Below are 14,092 nucleotides of genomic sequence, written 5' to 3' on the forward strand. Positions count from 1 at the left end.
GATCGGACCGTGTTGTCGGATAATCCGACAGTGTGTGGGCTCCATCGGACTGTTTGCGTCGGAATATCCGACGGACCAAGTTTTCCAGCTTGGCTATAAAATTTTCTGACAACATGATCTGATCGGACTTTGTCCGATCATGTGTAGAGAATTCCGATCGGACAAAGTGCCACGCATGCTCAGATCAAATTCCTAGACCAAAGCTATTGGCTACTAGCCTGAACGTAGTCCCGTCGTAATGAAATAACTTCATCACGTTCTGAACGATCAGACATTCCGACAACTTTGTCCGACCGTGTGTATGCAACAGTTTCGGACAAAATCCGTCGGACAAAATCCGACGGATTTTGTTGTTGGAATGTCCGACCATGTGTACAAGGGCTTAGAGCTGGGCTATAGAACTTTCCGACAACATGATCCGATCGGACTTTGTCCGATTGTGTGTAGAGAATTCCGATCGGACAAAGTGGCACGCATGCTCAGATCAAATTCCTAGACCAAAGCTAGGGGCTACTAGCGTGAACGTAGTCCCGTCCTAACGAAATAACGTCATCACATTATGTACGATCGGATTTTCCGACAACTTTGTTCGACCGGGTGTATGCAACACAAGTTTCGGATAAAATCTGTCGGACAAAATCCGATGGATTTTGTTGTCGGAATGTCCGACTGTGTGTTACAAGGGCTTACTCTTCTGGTCCTCTGCAGGACTCCATGCATTTTCCCATTGACTACATCACTATGGGACAATGTTTCAAAGGAAGAACCACTGAGCGCTACAGGGGACCAGGAAATCAACTCAAAGCTTTCTTCTTTTTAGGCATGTCTTTGTTTAAAACTTTATATAAGCAGCAGGATCATTTAAAGTTCTGGAAGCATGAAAACATCTTGCGGTTTCATTATTTGTTGGAATGTACTGTATGCCACAGACAGCACACTTCCTCAAATGGCTTAATTTGACAGTATATTTTTGCTGAAATAATCACATGAACATTCACACAACATCTATACAGACTGTTGTCATGTGATTTTAAGTCAACATCATGTCAAAATATGGCCCTGATTATGTAGAGAATGTATGTAGAGAATTCTATTTCTTGTGTGCTCTTTTAAGTGCGTTTTTGACTTCCTTGTTCCTCATACTGTAGGTGACGGGGTTCAGCATTGTTGTCACAGCTGTATAGAGAATGGACAACGTTTTGTCTGTTTCAGCAGAATCAATGGAATGGGGTCTCAGGTACACAAACATGATGGTGCCATAGTAGAGAGTTACCACCGTCAAGTGGGAGGCACATGTGGAGAAAGCTTTGTGTCTTCCTTGCGTGGAACGTATCTTCAGGATGGTGGAAATAATGCGGGTGTATGAGATCAGAGTCAACGAGAATGAACATATAGCAATGATCCCTGCTACGATGTACATGGCTATCTCATTCATCAAAGTGTCTCGGCAAGACAGTGCAAAGAAAGGGGGCATCTCACAGAAGAAGTGATTGAGATGGTGGGACTTGCAGAAGGGGAGTTGGAAGGTGAGGATAACAAATACTGCAGAGTTCATGAAGCAAATACTCCATGCACCAGCTGATAAACCAGCACAGAATGTCTTGTTCATGATGGTGTAGTAGTGCAATGGTCTACAAATGGCAGCAAACCTGTCATAGGCCATTAGAGCTAGAATAACACACTCTGTTCCTCCTAAAGCCAAATGAAAATACATTTGCATTGCACATCCCAACAAGGAGATACTTCTATCTTTGCCCACAGTGTTTATGAGAATTTTGGGAACGATGGCGGATGAGAAACTGATGTCAATAACGGAGAGGTTACTCAGGAAGATGTACATGGGGGTCTGAAGCTTTGGGTTGATCCTCACCACAATGATCAGTAGAAGGTTTCCTGACAACGTGATTACATACATAACAAGGAACACAATGAAACAGATTGCCTGGAGATGTGGAACATTAGATAGAGCAAGGAGTATAAAAATGTCTGAAGATGTTTGGTTTACTTCTTCCATAGCATTTAGTTCAGGTCTGGCAGAAGAAAAAGTTTAAAATTTCTAACAAGATGTATTTTTATGTTTTAAAATGTCAATCTATCCAAAGGTGATACTTTAATAAATAATGGGGCTTGGTGAGCTGAGTCAACCCCTGACTTCTTAGCCCTTGTACACACGGTCGGAGAATCCGTCGGAATGTGTCCTATCGGACCGTGTTGTCGGATAATCCGACTGTGTGTGGTATGCATCGGACTGATTCCGTCAGAATATCCGTCGGACCCAATTTTCCAACTTGTTGGAAATATTTTCCGACCAACTGGTTCAATCGGACATACTCCGATCATGTGTAGAGGATTTTGATCGGATCAAGTGCCACGCATGCTCAGATCAAATTCCTACTTTAAAGCTATTGGCTACTAGCCTGAACGTAGTCCCATCGTAACGAAATTACATCATCACGTTCTGAATGATCGGATTTTTCGACAACTTAGTCCGACCGTGTGTATGCAACAGTTTCGGACAAGATCCGACGGGCAAAATCCGACGGACAAAATCCGACGGATTTGGTTGTCGAAGTCTCCGACCGTGTGTACAAGGGCTTACATGTCTCACATTCTCCAATAGTGAGATCTTCCTGCCATAATTACCGACTCCCAGAACCTGTCTACGTGGAAGTTATGATTGTTCCTACCAACTTTTTATTGTATTTATTTGTTTCAGGTACTTATATAATGTCAATTTCTGCAGCCCTTTATAGATTCATATAATACATTCACATCAGTCCCTGCCCTCAAGGAGCTTACAGTCTAAGGTCCCTAATTCACATGCATACATACTAGGGTCAATTTAAACAGGATAAAATTAACCTACAAGCATGTTTTTGGAGTGTGGGAGGAAACTGGAGCACCTGGGGGAAACCCACATAAGCAGAACATGCAACCAGTGCCTTGATTGGGATTCGAACCAATGACCCTAGGGCAGTTAGGTGGAAGTGCTAACCATTTAGCCATTGTGCTATATTCCAGCAGTTTCATTGCATTTTTCTTAATATGTTACTACCAATAGTCAATGTACAGACCACAGAACTCAAGTGTAGATACAGTATTTTACCAATAGAGTTTTAAAGAGATATAAAATTGATCAGGTGGTTTAAATCTCCAGCAACAACACAGTCTGAGTAGCAGTGGAATTGCACTCAAGGCAACTCTAAAATGCTGCTCTTGTTCACCGAATAAGCAATGACAAGGCAAGTACTGTTATATAGTAATAATGCACATGTTTAATGTCTAACCTCTCAGAGCAATCAATTGTCTAGGGTGCACCTAGGAATTTTTACTGTTCCCAGAAAAAAAACTATCTATCATAGAAATTCATAGTCTGTAGGGCTTGAAATGAAAATGGGCGCCCAAAATTAAAGGTCGACCTAGATTAAAACAAGCACCTGACCTTAAACCTTGACCTTCACCTAAGGGAACATTTTCTTTATGTTTACATACAAATATATACTATTTATTGTATTGCAGCTAGCAGTTAATGAGTGTGAGCCTGGAACACCATCATTTCAGTTAAGTGGGAGTAACAGATTTGTGGGGTACACAAAAAATTCCTAAGGCAGTCAGCTCAGTGACATAGATGAGGGATGCACCCACTCCTCTTCTTTTCCTAAGATCTATTAGATTGTTAATCATTAAAAGCAGGACCCCCGTAACCCTCATGTATTGTAACTGTACTGTCTTCTTATATGTTGTAAAGTGCTGTGCAAACTGTTGGCGCTATATAAATCCTAAATATTAATACTAATCTTTAGCTTGCAGGAGCAGCCAATGTGAGCAGAGTTAGTGCTGGGCTTTCTTCGTATTATATTCTTACATACTGTAAATAAATAATAATAAAAAAATGCAATAAAATATTAATTGATATAGTATAAACTGTAAACCACTTAAATAAAATTTGACAAAAATCTGATTGGCTAAAAATTTAGATTGTAAGCTCTACCGAGCAGGGCCCTCTGATTCTTCCTTGAATTGCATTGTAACGGTCGTGTCTGCCCTAACATTGTAAAGCGCTGTGCAAACTGTTGGCACTATATAAATCCTATATATTAATAATAACAATTTATTTAAAGGTCAAGTTTTAAAAATAAATCTGTTATCATTTATTTAACAAATGTGGTGCCTTGAAAAAGTATTCACACCCTTTGACATTTTCCACATTTTGTCATGTTACAACCAAAAACGTAAATGTATTTTATTCGGATTTTATCTCATAGACCAACACAAAGTGGCACATAATTGTGAAGTGGGAGGAAAATGATAAATGGTTTTAATTTTTTTTTTTACAAATAAATATCTGAAAAGTGTGGCATGCATTTGTATTCAACCCTCTTTACTCATACCTATAAAATCTAGTGGAACCAAGTGCCTTCACAAGTCACCTAATTAATAAAGTGAGTTCACCTGTGTGTAATTTAATCTCAGTATAAATACAGCTGTTCTGTGAAGCCCTCAGAGGTTTATTAAAAAATCTTAGGAACACACCAGGCAGGTCAGGGATAAAGTTGTGGAGACTTCTAAAGCAGGGTTAAGTTATAAAAAAATATATTCCAAGCTTTGAACATCTCACAAAGCACTGTTCAATCCATCATCTGAAAATGGAAAGAGTATGGCACAACTGCAAACCTACCAAGACATGGCCATCCACCTAAACTGACAGGCTGGGCAAGGAGAGCATTCATCAGAGAAGCAGCCAAGAGGACCTCTGTCGGGTTAGCCCCCCCCCCCCCATATCAAATTTGAAAAAATCTTAGATCTTTGTTAGATCAGGTTAGATCAACCAATGTTTATGTTAGATCTCACACAGGAGAAGCAATATTGACAGTTATTTGCTGGGGGGCTAACCTGTCATCAGCCCACCCTTATCAAAAAATTTACCAAACAGTTAGCTATTTTGGCAGCTATTTGTTAGAACCAGTAAGATCAAGTCGTTTTAACGTTAGATCTCACATAATTAGAGACTTATTAAGTGATTATTGAGGGGGGCTGGCCCCCCTAATCAAATTTTCTGGCCAAAAAACGATCAGGCTAATAGATATTTGTTAGATCTATTAAGATCAAGTGGTTTTAACATTAGATCTCACATAATTTCAGAGATATTCCACATCAAAATAGAGATGTTAGGTGGTACATAAGGACGAGTTAGCTCCCCCTTATCAAATTTTCTGGCCAAGAATCATTCAGACCAATAGATATTTTTTAGATCCGGTATGATCAAGTGGTTTTAATGTTAGATCTCACATAATTTCAGAGATATTCCACATAAAAATAGAGATGTTAGGTGGTACATAAGGACGGAATGCCACCTGGAAAAAAATAATTTAGGCTAATGGATATTCATTAGATCTAGTAAGATCAAGTGGTTTTAACGTTAGAGATATTAGGTAGTGGTACATAAGGATGAGATTAGATCTCACCTAATTAGAGATTTATTAAGTGATTAATGAGGGGGGCTGACCCCCTCTTATCAAAATTTCCGGCCCAAAAATCACCCCAGCTAATTTATATTCATTGGATCCAGTAAGATCAAGTGATTTTTATATTTGATTGTCCATATTTACAGGGATATTATGGATATTTGGTAGTCATGCATGGATATCCATACTAGTGTCTCTATCGGAGCCAATAATGAGCATTTTCACGTGTACCAATGAGGAGTGCCATTGAGCATACCGAGGTATGATGAAATGATGTGGGACATTAATCAACAGATGTGTCCATGCCCAGTGAAGCCTGGAGCACAGTGCCAGAAGCCAGAGGGAAACTTCGGAGGGCTCTGGGAAAGGAGCCAATTGGGTGCCCATCTAAAAACCAATGACACGAAGAGACAGCAGCGAAAGTCCAAACCCTTGCAGAGGGCCCCCCATTGTTGCCTCCAAGCAACCCAGTGTCCCATTTCCTTTGACACATGCTGCCTGGTGTTGGAGAGTCAATGCACACCAGACTCCCAGAACTTAGCGCAGACTTAAGCACGATCACAATCTCCGCAGACGGGAGCGCGGATACAAACCACTGAACAGGTCAGGGCAACCACTTCCTCTATGCTCCCTGACAAGCTGGTGGGACCTTCTCCTATTGTTCCCATCCAAGTAAAGGGAGTCTACACCAAGGCCCTTCTGGATACTGGAGCTTAAGTGACCCTTCTCTACATAGACTTTTATGACAGGCACCTCAAGCACCTCCCTTTGCAAAAGTTGGAAAAGCTGCAGATATGGGGCATTGTGACTCAGAACTTCCCCTATGATGGCTATCTACTGGTCAAGCTGACCTTCGATGCCTCCATGGCCCGGAAAGCCGAAACTTTTGACACTCAGGCAGTGGTCTGTCCTCACCCACCAGGGGCCAGTAAGAGTTCTCTCATCATAGGGACCAATACTGATCTTTAAGAAGGCTGTTGACACCTCTTGTTCTGGAGCCGCGCACTTCAACTACAAGTGTGCACCCCATGCTGAGACAAGCCTACCAGCACTTGGTACAAAAACAGAAGGCTCCAGCTGAAGGAGTGGGAAAGATCTGGTGCTTGGACCAGTGTGAGAAGTGTTACTGCCTGGTAAAGTGACCTATTTACGAGCATCTGTCAAGCTAAATTTGGAAGCAACCAGGCCCTTTCATTGTCCTTAAATCGAACGGACAGAGAGAAGACATGGGAGTGGAGATAATTCCCGGTTTCAACCAAAGGGTTGCAAAGAAGTCACGAGAAGATCTTGGTTAGTGTACGCAACATAAGAGCCTCGCCAGTGAAGATGCTGGCTCAGATGTTGCTGGGACAAGTGAATCTGGCCACCCCAGTCTGATTTGGTGTGGGGGGCAAAGGATGGGATCTTTGTGGAGGAGTTCTATCTGAAGAATATTCCCCTTTTGCCGGATTGGAAAGAAAGGGCTAAGACTCAGCTCCTGAGATGGCAGTCTGCATTCTCCAAGAGTGAATTTGATGTGGGGTGTGCAAAAAGTGCCCAATACCGGATACATCTCTTCGAGTGCATAAGCCGTTCAGGGAAAGAGATTGATTCCTTTAGGGCACTTGGAGGATCTGCATGAACAACTGGCAGAGTTGAAGAGGGCAAGTATCATCCCAGAGTATATGCACTTCCCCAATAGTCGTGGTACGGAAGAAGAATGGGTCACTGAGGCTGGGTATTAGACATGTGCAGAGTAAAATATTTTGTTTCGGAATTTCGTTTTCGTCCGAAAACTTAATTTATTTCGTTACTCCCGAAATTCGTTTTTATTTTAGTTTTTCGTTCAAAATTTGCATTCGTCCGAAAATCCACATGAATTACGGTCAAATCTGTCTTTGAAGGCTTATGGTGTCTGTCGAATGTATAAAGAAGATTCGACGGAGCTAGTATATAGCATACTTTAGAACCCTATTAAAGTCTATGGGACTCCAACGCTCAAAATCTAAAGTGCTAATTTTAAAGACTAATTTGCAGGTTAATGTCCTAAAAAGTGTTTGGGGACCCGGGTTCTGCCCCAGGGGACATGTATCAATGCAAAAAAAAGTTTTAAAAATGGCAGTTTTTTCGGGAGCAGTGATTTTAATAATGATTAAAGTGAAACAATAAAAGTGTAATATTCCTTTAAATTTCGTAGGGGGGGGGGGGGGGGTGTCTATAGTATGCCTGTGAAGGGGCTCATGTTTCTGGTGCTTAGAACTGTCCCTGTACAAAGTGTCATTTATGCAGGAAAAAAAGTCCTTTAAAATCACTCGCAGCTATTGTGAATTGTCGGCTCCGTAATACAGAGAACACTCATTGAAAGTCATTGATAAAAAAATAAACAAAATAAATAAATAAAAAAAGCGTGGGGGTCCCCCAAATTCAAATACCAGGCCCTTCAGGTCTGGTATGGATATTAAGGGGAACCCTGCCTCAAATTTAAGAAAAAATTTGACGTGAGGTTCCCCCTAAATATCCATAACCAGACCCTTCAGGTCTGGTATGGATATTAAGGGGAACCCCGCGTCAAATTAAAAAAAAAATTGACGTGGGGGTCCCCCTAAAAATCCATACCAGACCCTTTATCCGAGCACGCAACCTGGCAGGCCGCAGGAAAAGAGGGGGGGACGAGAGAGCGCCCCCCCTCCCTCCTGAACCGTACCAGGCCACATGCCCTCAACATTGGGAAGATGCTTTGGGGGTCTGTGACCCCTCAAAGCACCTTGTCCTCATGTTGATGAGGACAAGGGCCTCATCCCCACAACCCTGGCCGGTGGTTGTGGGGGTCTGCGGGTGGGGGGCTTATCAGAATCTGGAAGCCCCCTTTAACAAGGGGACCCCCAGATCCCGGCCCCCCCTGTTTGAAATGGTAAGGGGGTACAAAAGTACCCCTACCATTTCACAAAGAAAGTGTAAAAAATAGTTAAATAAGACACACACACTTTTGAAAAATTCCTTTATTAAAAATAAAAAAATAAAAATAAAAGATTCCAGCGGTGCTAATCCACTCTTGCTATCCAGCGACGGGTCTCCGCGGTCCAGCGATGGCTCATCTGAATCAGCGCAGCATCCTTCTTCTGTCTCCATGGAGGAGACACTGCAGGGATTCCACCACTGGAATCTTTTTTTTTTTTTTTTTTAATAAAGGAATTTTTCAAAAGTGTGTTTGTCTTATTTAACTATTTTTTACACTTTCTTTGTGAAATGGTAGGGGTACTTTTGTACCCCCTTACCATTTCAAACGGGGGGGCCGGGATCTGGGGGTCCCCTTGTTAAAGGGGGCTTCCAGATTCTGATAAGCCCCCCACCCGCAGACCCCCACAACCACCGGCCAGGGTTGTGGGGATGAGGCCCTTGTCCTCATCAACATGGGGACAAGGTGCTTTGAGGGGTCACAGACCCCCAAAGCATCCTCCCAATGTTGAGGGCATGTGGCCTGGTACGGTTCAGGAGGGAGGGGGCCGCTCTCTCATCCCCCCCTCTTTTCCTGCGGCCTGCCAGGTTGCGTGCTCGGATAAAGGGTCTGGTAAGGATTTTTAGGGGGACCCCACGTCGATTTTTTTTTAAATTTGACGCGGGGTTCCCCTTAATATCCATACCAGACCTGAAGGGTCTGGCTATGGATATTTAGGGGGAACCCCACGTCAAATTTTTTCTTAAATTTGAGGCAGGGTTCCCCTTAATATCCATACCAGACCTGAAGGGCCTGGTAATTGAATTTGGGGGACCCCCACGCTTATTTATTTATTTATTTATTTATTTTTTTATCAATGAATTTCAATGAATGTTCTCTGCATTACGGAGCCGACAATTCATAATAGCTGCGAGTGATTTTAAAGGACTTTTTTTCCTGCATAAATTACACTTTGTGCAGGGACAGTTCTAAGCACCAGAAACATGAGCCCCTTCACAGGCATACTATAGACAGTTAGACACCCCCCCCCCCCCCCTATGAAATTTAAAGGAATATTACACTTTTATTTCATTTTAATCATTATTAAAATCACTGCTCCCGAAAAAACGGCCGTTTTTAAAACTTTTTTTTGCATTGATACATGTCCCCTGGGGCAGGACCCGGGTCCCCAAACACTTTTTAGGACAGTAACTTGCAGAATCTTTTCTCTCTGTCAAATCTTTTTTCTCTGTCGAATATTTTCTCTATATAATCTTGGACTAATAGAGGTAAGGTTAGGCACATTCGACCACAGGTTCTATAGACAGATTGTTATTGTCAGAGTCACGTCGAATCTCCTATTCTATATCGAACTGTTGTAACAATGAAAACGAAAATAAAGCATTTATGTCGGATCTTTCGTTTTTCGGATTCTGTGCTTTCGTTATCGTTTGTCAAAACGAAAACGAAAATAGCTGAAATTCGGACGAAAACGAATGCACATGTCTACTGGGTATTGACTACTGGACACTGAACTGAAGGACCATTCCCAACCAATATACCACCCCAAGACTAGAAGATGCCTTGCAGAGCCTGTCAGGAGTGAAGTGGTTCAGCATGCTGGATTTGAAGAGTGGGTATTGCACCCTGAGGATCGGGAGAAGACCATTTTCATTACCCCAGGGGGTTTCTTTGGATTTGACCATATGCATCAAGGCCTGTCTGGTGCCCCAGCCACCTTCCAAAGGCTAATGGAGAAGACTGTGGGTGACATGAAACTGATTGAGGTGTTGGTGTACGTAGACGACATCATGACTCCATGATGAGGGGGTTGAAGCTGTCTCTGGAAAAGTGCCAGTTCTATCAACCCTTAGTCAACTACCTCGGCCACATTGTGTCTGCTGACGAAAATGACCATTGACCTGGCCGAGGCCTACCAACGTGACTGAGCTTAGGTCATTTCTGGGATTCTGCTCTTATTACAGAAGATTTGTTAAGGGATTCACTAAGACGCTGACCCTGATCTGGTGAAGCCTGTCAGACCAGCTGGAGGGCCCAGAAAAGCCAGAGAGTCAATTCAGGAACAATGGACTCCGAAGTGTGAAGAGGTTTTAGGCAGCTGAAGTGAAGCCAAACAACTGCTCTAGTCGTGGTCTATGCAGATCCAACCAAGCCATAGGAGCTACACTTTGATGCCAGACAAGATGGGTTGGGTGGGGTGCTATATCAAGAGCATGATGGCCATCTACGGCCTGTTGCCTACATGAGGCAGAACTTGGCACCGCCAAGAACTACCCCATGCACAAACTTGAGTTTCTGGCCTTGAAGTAGGCAGTGGTGGACAAGATGAGGGATTACCTATATGGAGTGAAGTTTGTGATCAAGACCGACAACAATCCTCTCACCAACATCCTCACTACCACCATGTTGGACACCACGGGTCACAGATGGTTGACTGCTCTATCAGTGTTTATTTTCAGCCTGAAGTATTGACTAGGGTCAGGAAACAAGACACGGATGCTTTGTCAAGAAGGCCCTATTGTTCCAGAGACCCTCCAGAAGAATAGGCCCAACTGACACCTGAAGGGGTACTGTCACGGTCCCTAGCATGCCATGCATACCGTCAGGTGTGTTCACACCCCAAGTGGCTCAAAGAGGTATTGAACCTATGACTGTATGTTTTGTACTCTGGTTACCTTGCCTCTGAGCCACACCTCAGTTCCTTTCAGCCTGCTTTCCAACTTTGCACAGTACAGATACGACTCCATGCCATCACAGTATTTTCCAAGTCATGAAGTCAAAGCCCTTACCCCACAAAACCTAGACGCTCCTAAGGTCACATGCACACCTTCCCTGGGAGACGTGGAACCCATGGAGATTGGTCTTTGTTTTTACTGTGGGGGGAGAGGGCATCTTATCTCTCTCTGTCCAATTCGCCCACCTCGGCCAAAGGTTCTCCAAGTGGGTACTTTTGGGATCCTTCCTGGTACCCCTGAATCTCTGCCTGCTTTCCAGTTTGAAGTTCCTGTGCCTGTGTCCCCAATTGCAGTTCCGGTGCCTGTGTCCCCAGTTGAAGTTCCTGTGTCCCCAGTTGAAGTTCCTGTCTTCCCAGTTGAAGTTCCTGTGTCCCCAGTTCCTGTGCTGTTGTCCCCACTTGAAGTTCCTGTGCCGGTGTCCCCGCTTGAAGTTCCTGTGCTGGTGTCCCCACTACCTCCTGACTATACGTATGCCTCAAATGGCACCATAGTCCGTAAGCAGGACCTGAAGACGTTCGAAAGAGCCTTGTGAGCAACAAAAGTCTCCCCAGCTGGAACTTCTAAAACAAAGAAAGCCCAAAGGAAATAGGGCATTCCTAAGGGGAGGGAACTGTCATGGTCCCTACCTACTATGCATACCGCCAGGTGTCTTCACACCCCAAGTGGCTCAAAGAGGTATTGAACCTATGACTGCATGTTTAGTGCTCCTGTTACCTTGCCTCTGAGCCACACCTCAGTTGCTTTCAGCCTCCTTCCCAGCTTTGCATAGTTCTGCATAAAATACTAGGACCATACTCTGGATCTTGTTGCGATTAGTACCTTTCACTCCTGGTTCAGCTGAGGCAGCTTATCCAATCAGCTGGTCATAAAGCACTGCCTCACTCTAAGGGCTTTGTTAGTTCATTGTCTCTTGTCTCTATCATTGCCAAAGGTTCCTGTGTTCCTGTGTTCCTGTGTTCCTGTGTTCCTGTGTTCCTGTGTTCCTGTGTTCCTGTGTTCCTGTGTTCCTGTGTTCCTGTGTTCAAGTTACAGTGTTCCAAGACTGACCCTGGCTTCTGACTCTGGCTTGTTCATCGTTTATTCTGACTTCTGGAATCCCTGACTACGGCTTTACCTGGACAATCCTTTGGCAAATTCCTGTCAAGCCCCTAGCTTATCTCTTTGTTACCATGGGCTATGTCTATTTGCAAGGGTGAGCCTACATCTCTGCACCATGGACTCCAACCTAGGTAAGCCCTCACAGGTATGAGCCTTATGTCAATGAGCAGAACATCAACATGGAGTAGGATCCAGGACCAAAGAGGTTGGAGTGTCAGCCGCTGGTGTCCCCAGATGTTATTGCAATGTAACCCAAGTTGGTATGAACAGGGGGTGGAACTACCAAGCCCAGCCTGCTTTGCAAGAAGGGGGGGTCTAGCTAAAGACTTAAGCTTGTTGGTCTGAGGAGAGATCACCATGAGGCAGGGAGGTGAGCGGAGGTGTGAGGAAAGACAACAGGCACCCACTGAAGAACCATCCATCTCTGAAATTATGAGAGATCTAACGTTAAAACCACTTGATCTTACCGAATCTAACGATTAGCCTGAATTATTTTTGACCAGAAACTTTGATAAGGAGGGGGCTAACCTGTCCTTATGTACCACCTAATACCTCTATTTTTATGTGGAATATCTCTGAAATTATGTGAGAGCTAACGTTAAAACCACTTGATCTTACCATAGCTAACGAATATCTATTAGCCTGAATGATTTTTGGTCAGAAAATTGCATGTGGGGGGGCTAACCCATCCTTATGTACCACCTAATATCTCTATTTTGATGTGGAATATCTCTGAAATTATGTGAGATCTAATGTTGAAACCTCTTGATCTTACTGGATCTAATGAATATCTATTAGCCTGAATGATTTTTGGTCAGAGAATTTGATAAGGGAGGGCTAACCCCTCCTTATGTACCACCTAATATCTATTTTTTTATGTGGAATATCTCTGAAATTATGTGAGATCTAATGTTAAAACCACTTCTAATGAATATCTATTAGCCTAAATGATTTTTGCTCAGAAAATTTGATAAACGGGGGGGCCAGCCCCCCCACATTAACCTCCTCAAACCTCATTAAACTCCTCACACCTGCCCGCCGTCATATGACGTGACAGACTTTGAGCGGGTATATCTGAATGATGCCTGTAGCTACAGACATCATTCAGATATTGCCGTTTTCAGTCGGCGATTCCCTACACCATAAGAATGATCATAGTGGCTGTTCCACCCAGAGGCGTACTAAGTAGGGGGCGGGGGGTGCGGGCCGCCCCGGGTACTACACACTTGGGGGGTGTCACGCCGGCACCCCCCTCCGCGATTATAGCGGTGGCAGAGCTGCGGCATAGCACAGTGACAGGCGCAGGGAGACGAAAGGCGAGCTTATCTATTGAGTTGTGATGCAAGGGGGAGGGGGTGTGCGGGGGGTGCAGGGTTACATGGGTGCTCCTTCCATCCCCTCCTCTCACTGCCGCGGGCTGTCTGTCTGTGCGATCACGGATGTCATACAGGCAGGCACCGCCAAGCAGCCACCTCCCCCTCCTCTCTGTTTATGTGTAAACAGGGGGAGGGGATCTACTGACTCAGATCCCCACCCAGTGCTGAGCATGTGCCGCCGCGCTGGTCTGAGGTACTGAAAGGGGGGGCTGCACTGAAGAGGGGGGGCTAGACTGAAGAGGGGGCATCACTGAAGAGGGGGCATCACTGAAGAGGGGAGCTAGACTGAAGGGGGGGCTGGGAGCTGCACTGAACGGGGGGGCTGCACTGAACGGGGGGGTCTGCACTGAACGGGGGGGCTGCACTGAACGGGGAGGTCTGCACTGAACGGGGGGGTCTGCACTGAACGGGGGGGCTGCACTGAACGGGGGGGGCTGCACTGACCGGGGGGGGCTGCACTGACCGGGGGGGCTGCACTGACCG

At 44.5% G+C, this 14,092-nt stretch overlaps 1 protein-coding gene across 1 annotated transcript; it reads right to left on the reverse strand.

Moving 5' to 3' along the window:
- Positions 1-686: 686 nt before the first annotated feature.
- LOC143942063 (olfactory receptor 8U3-like) lies at positions 687-2,029 on the reverse strand. Its single transcript, XM_077463372.1, has one exon. It carries the CDS (start codon positions 2,012-2,014, stop codon positions 1,091-1,093), a length of 924 nt encoding a protein of 307 aa, XP_077319498.1. The 5' UTR covers positions 2,015-2,029; the 3' UTR covers positions 687-1,090.
- Positions 2,030-14,092: the final 12,063 nt, after the last annotated feature.

Source organism: Lithobates pipiens, unplaced genomic scaffold, assembly GCF_037356315.1.
Source record: "Lithobates pipiens isolate NorthernLeopardFrog02 unplaced genomic scaffold, aLitPip1_a1.2 Scaffold_30, whole genome shotgun sequence".
NCBI lineage: Eukaryota > Metazoa > Chordata > Amphibia > Anura > Ranidae > Lithobates > Lithobates pipiens.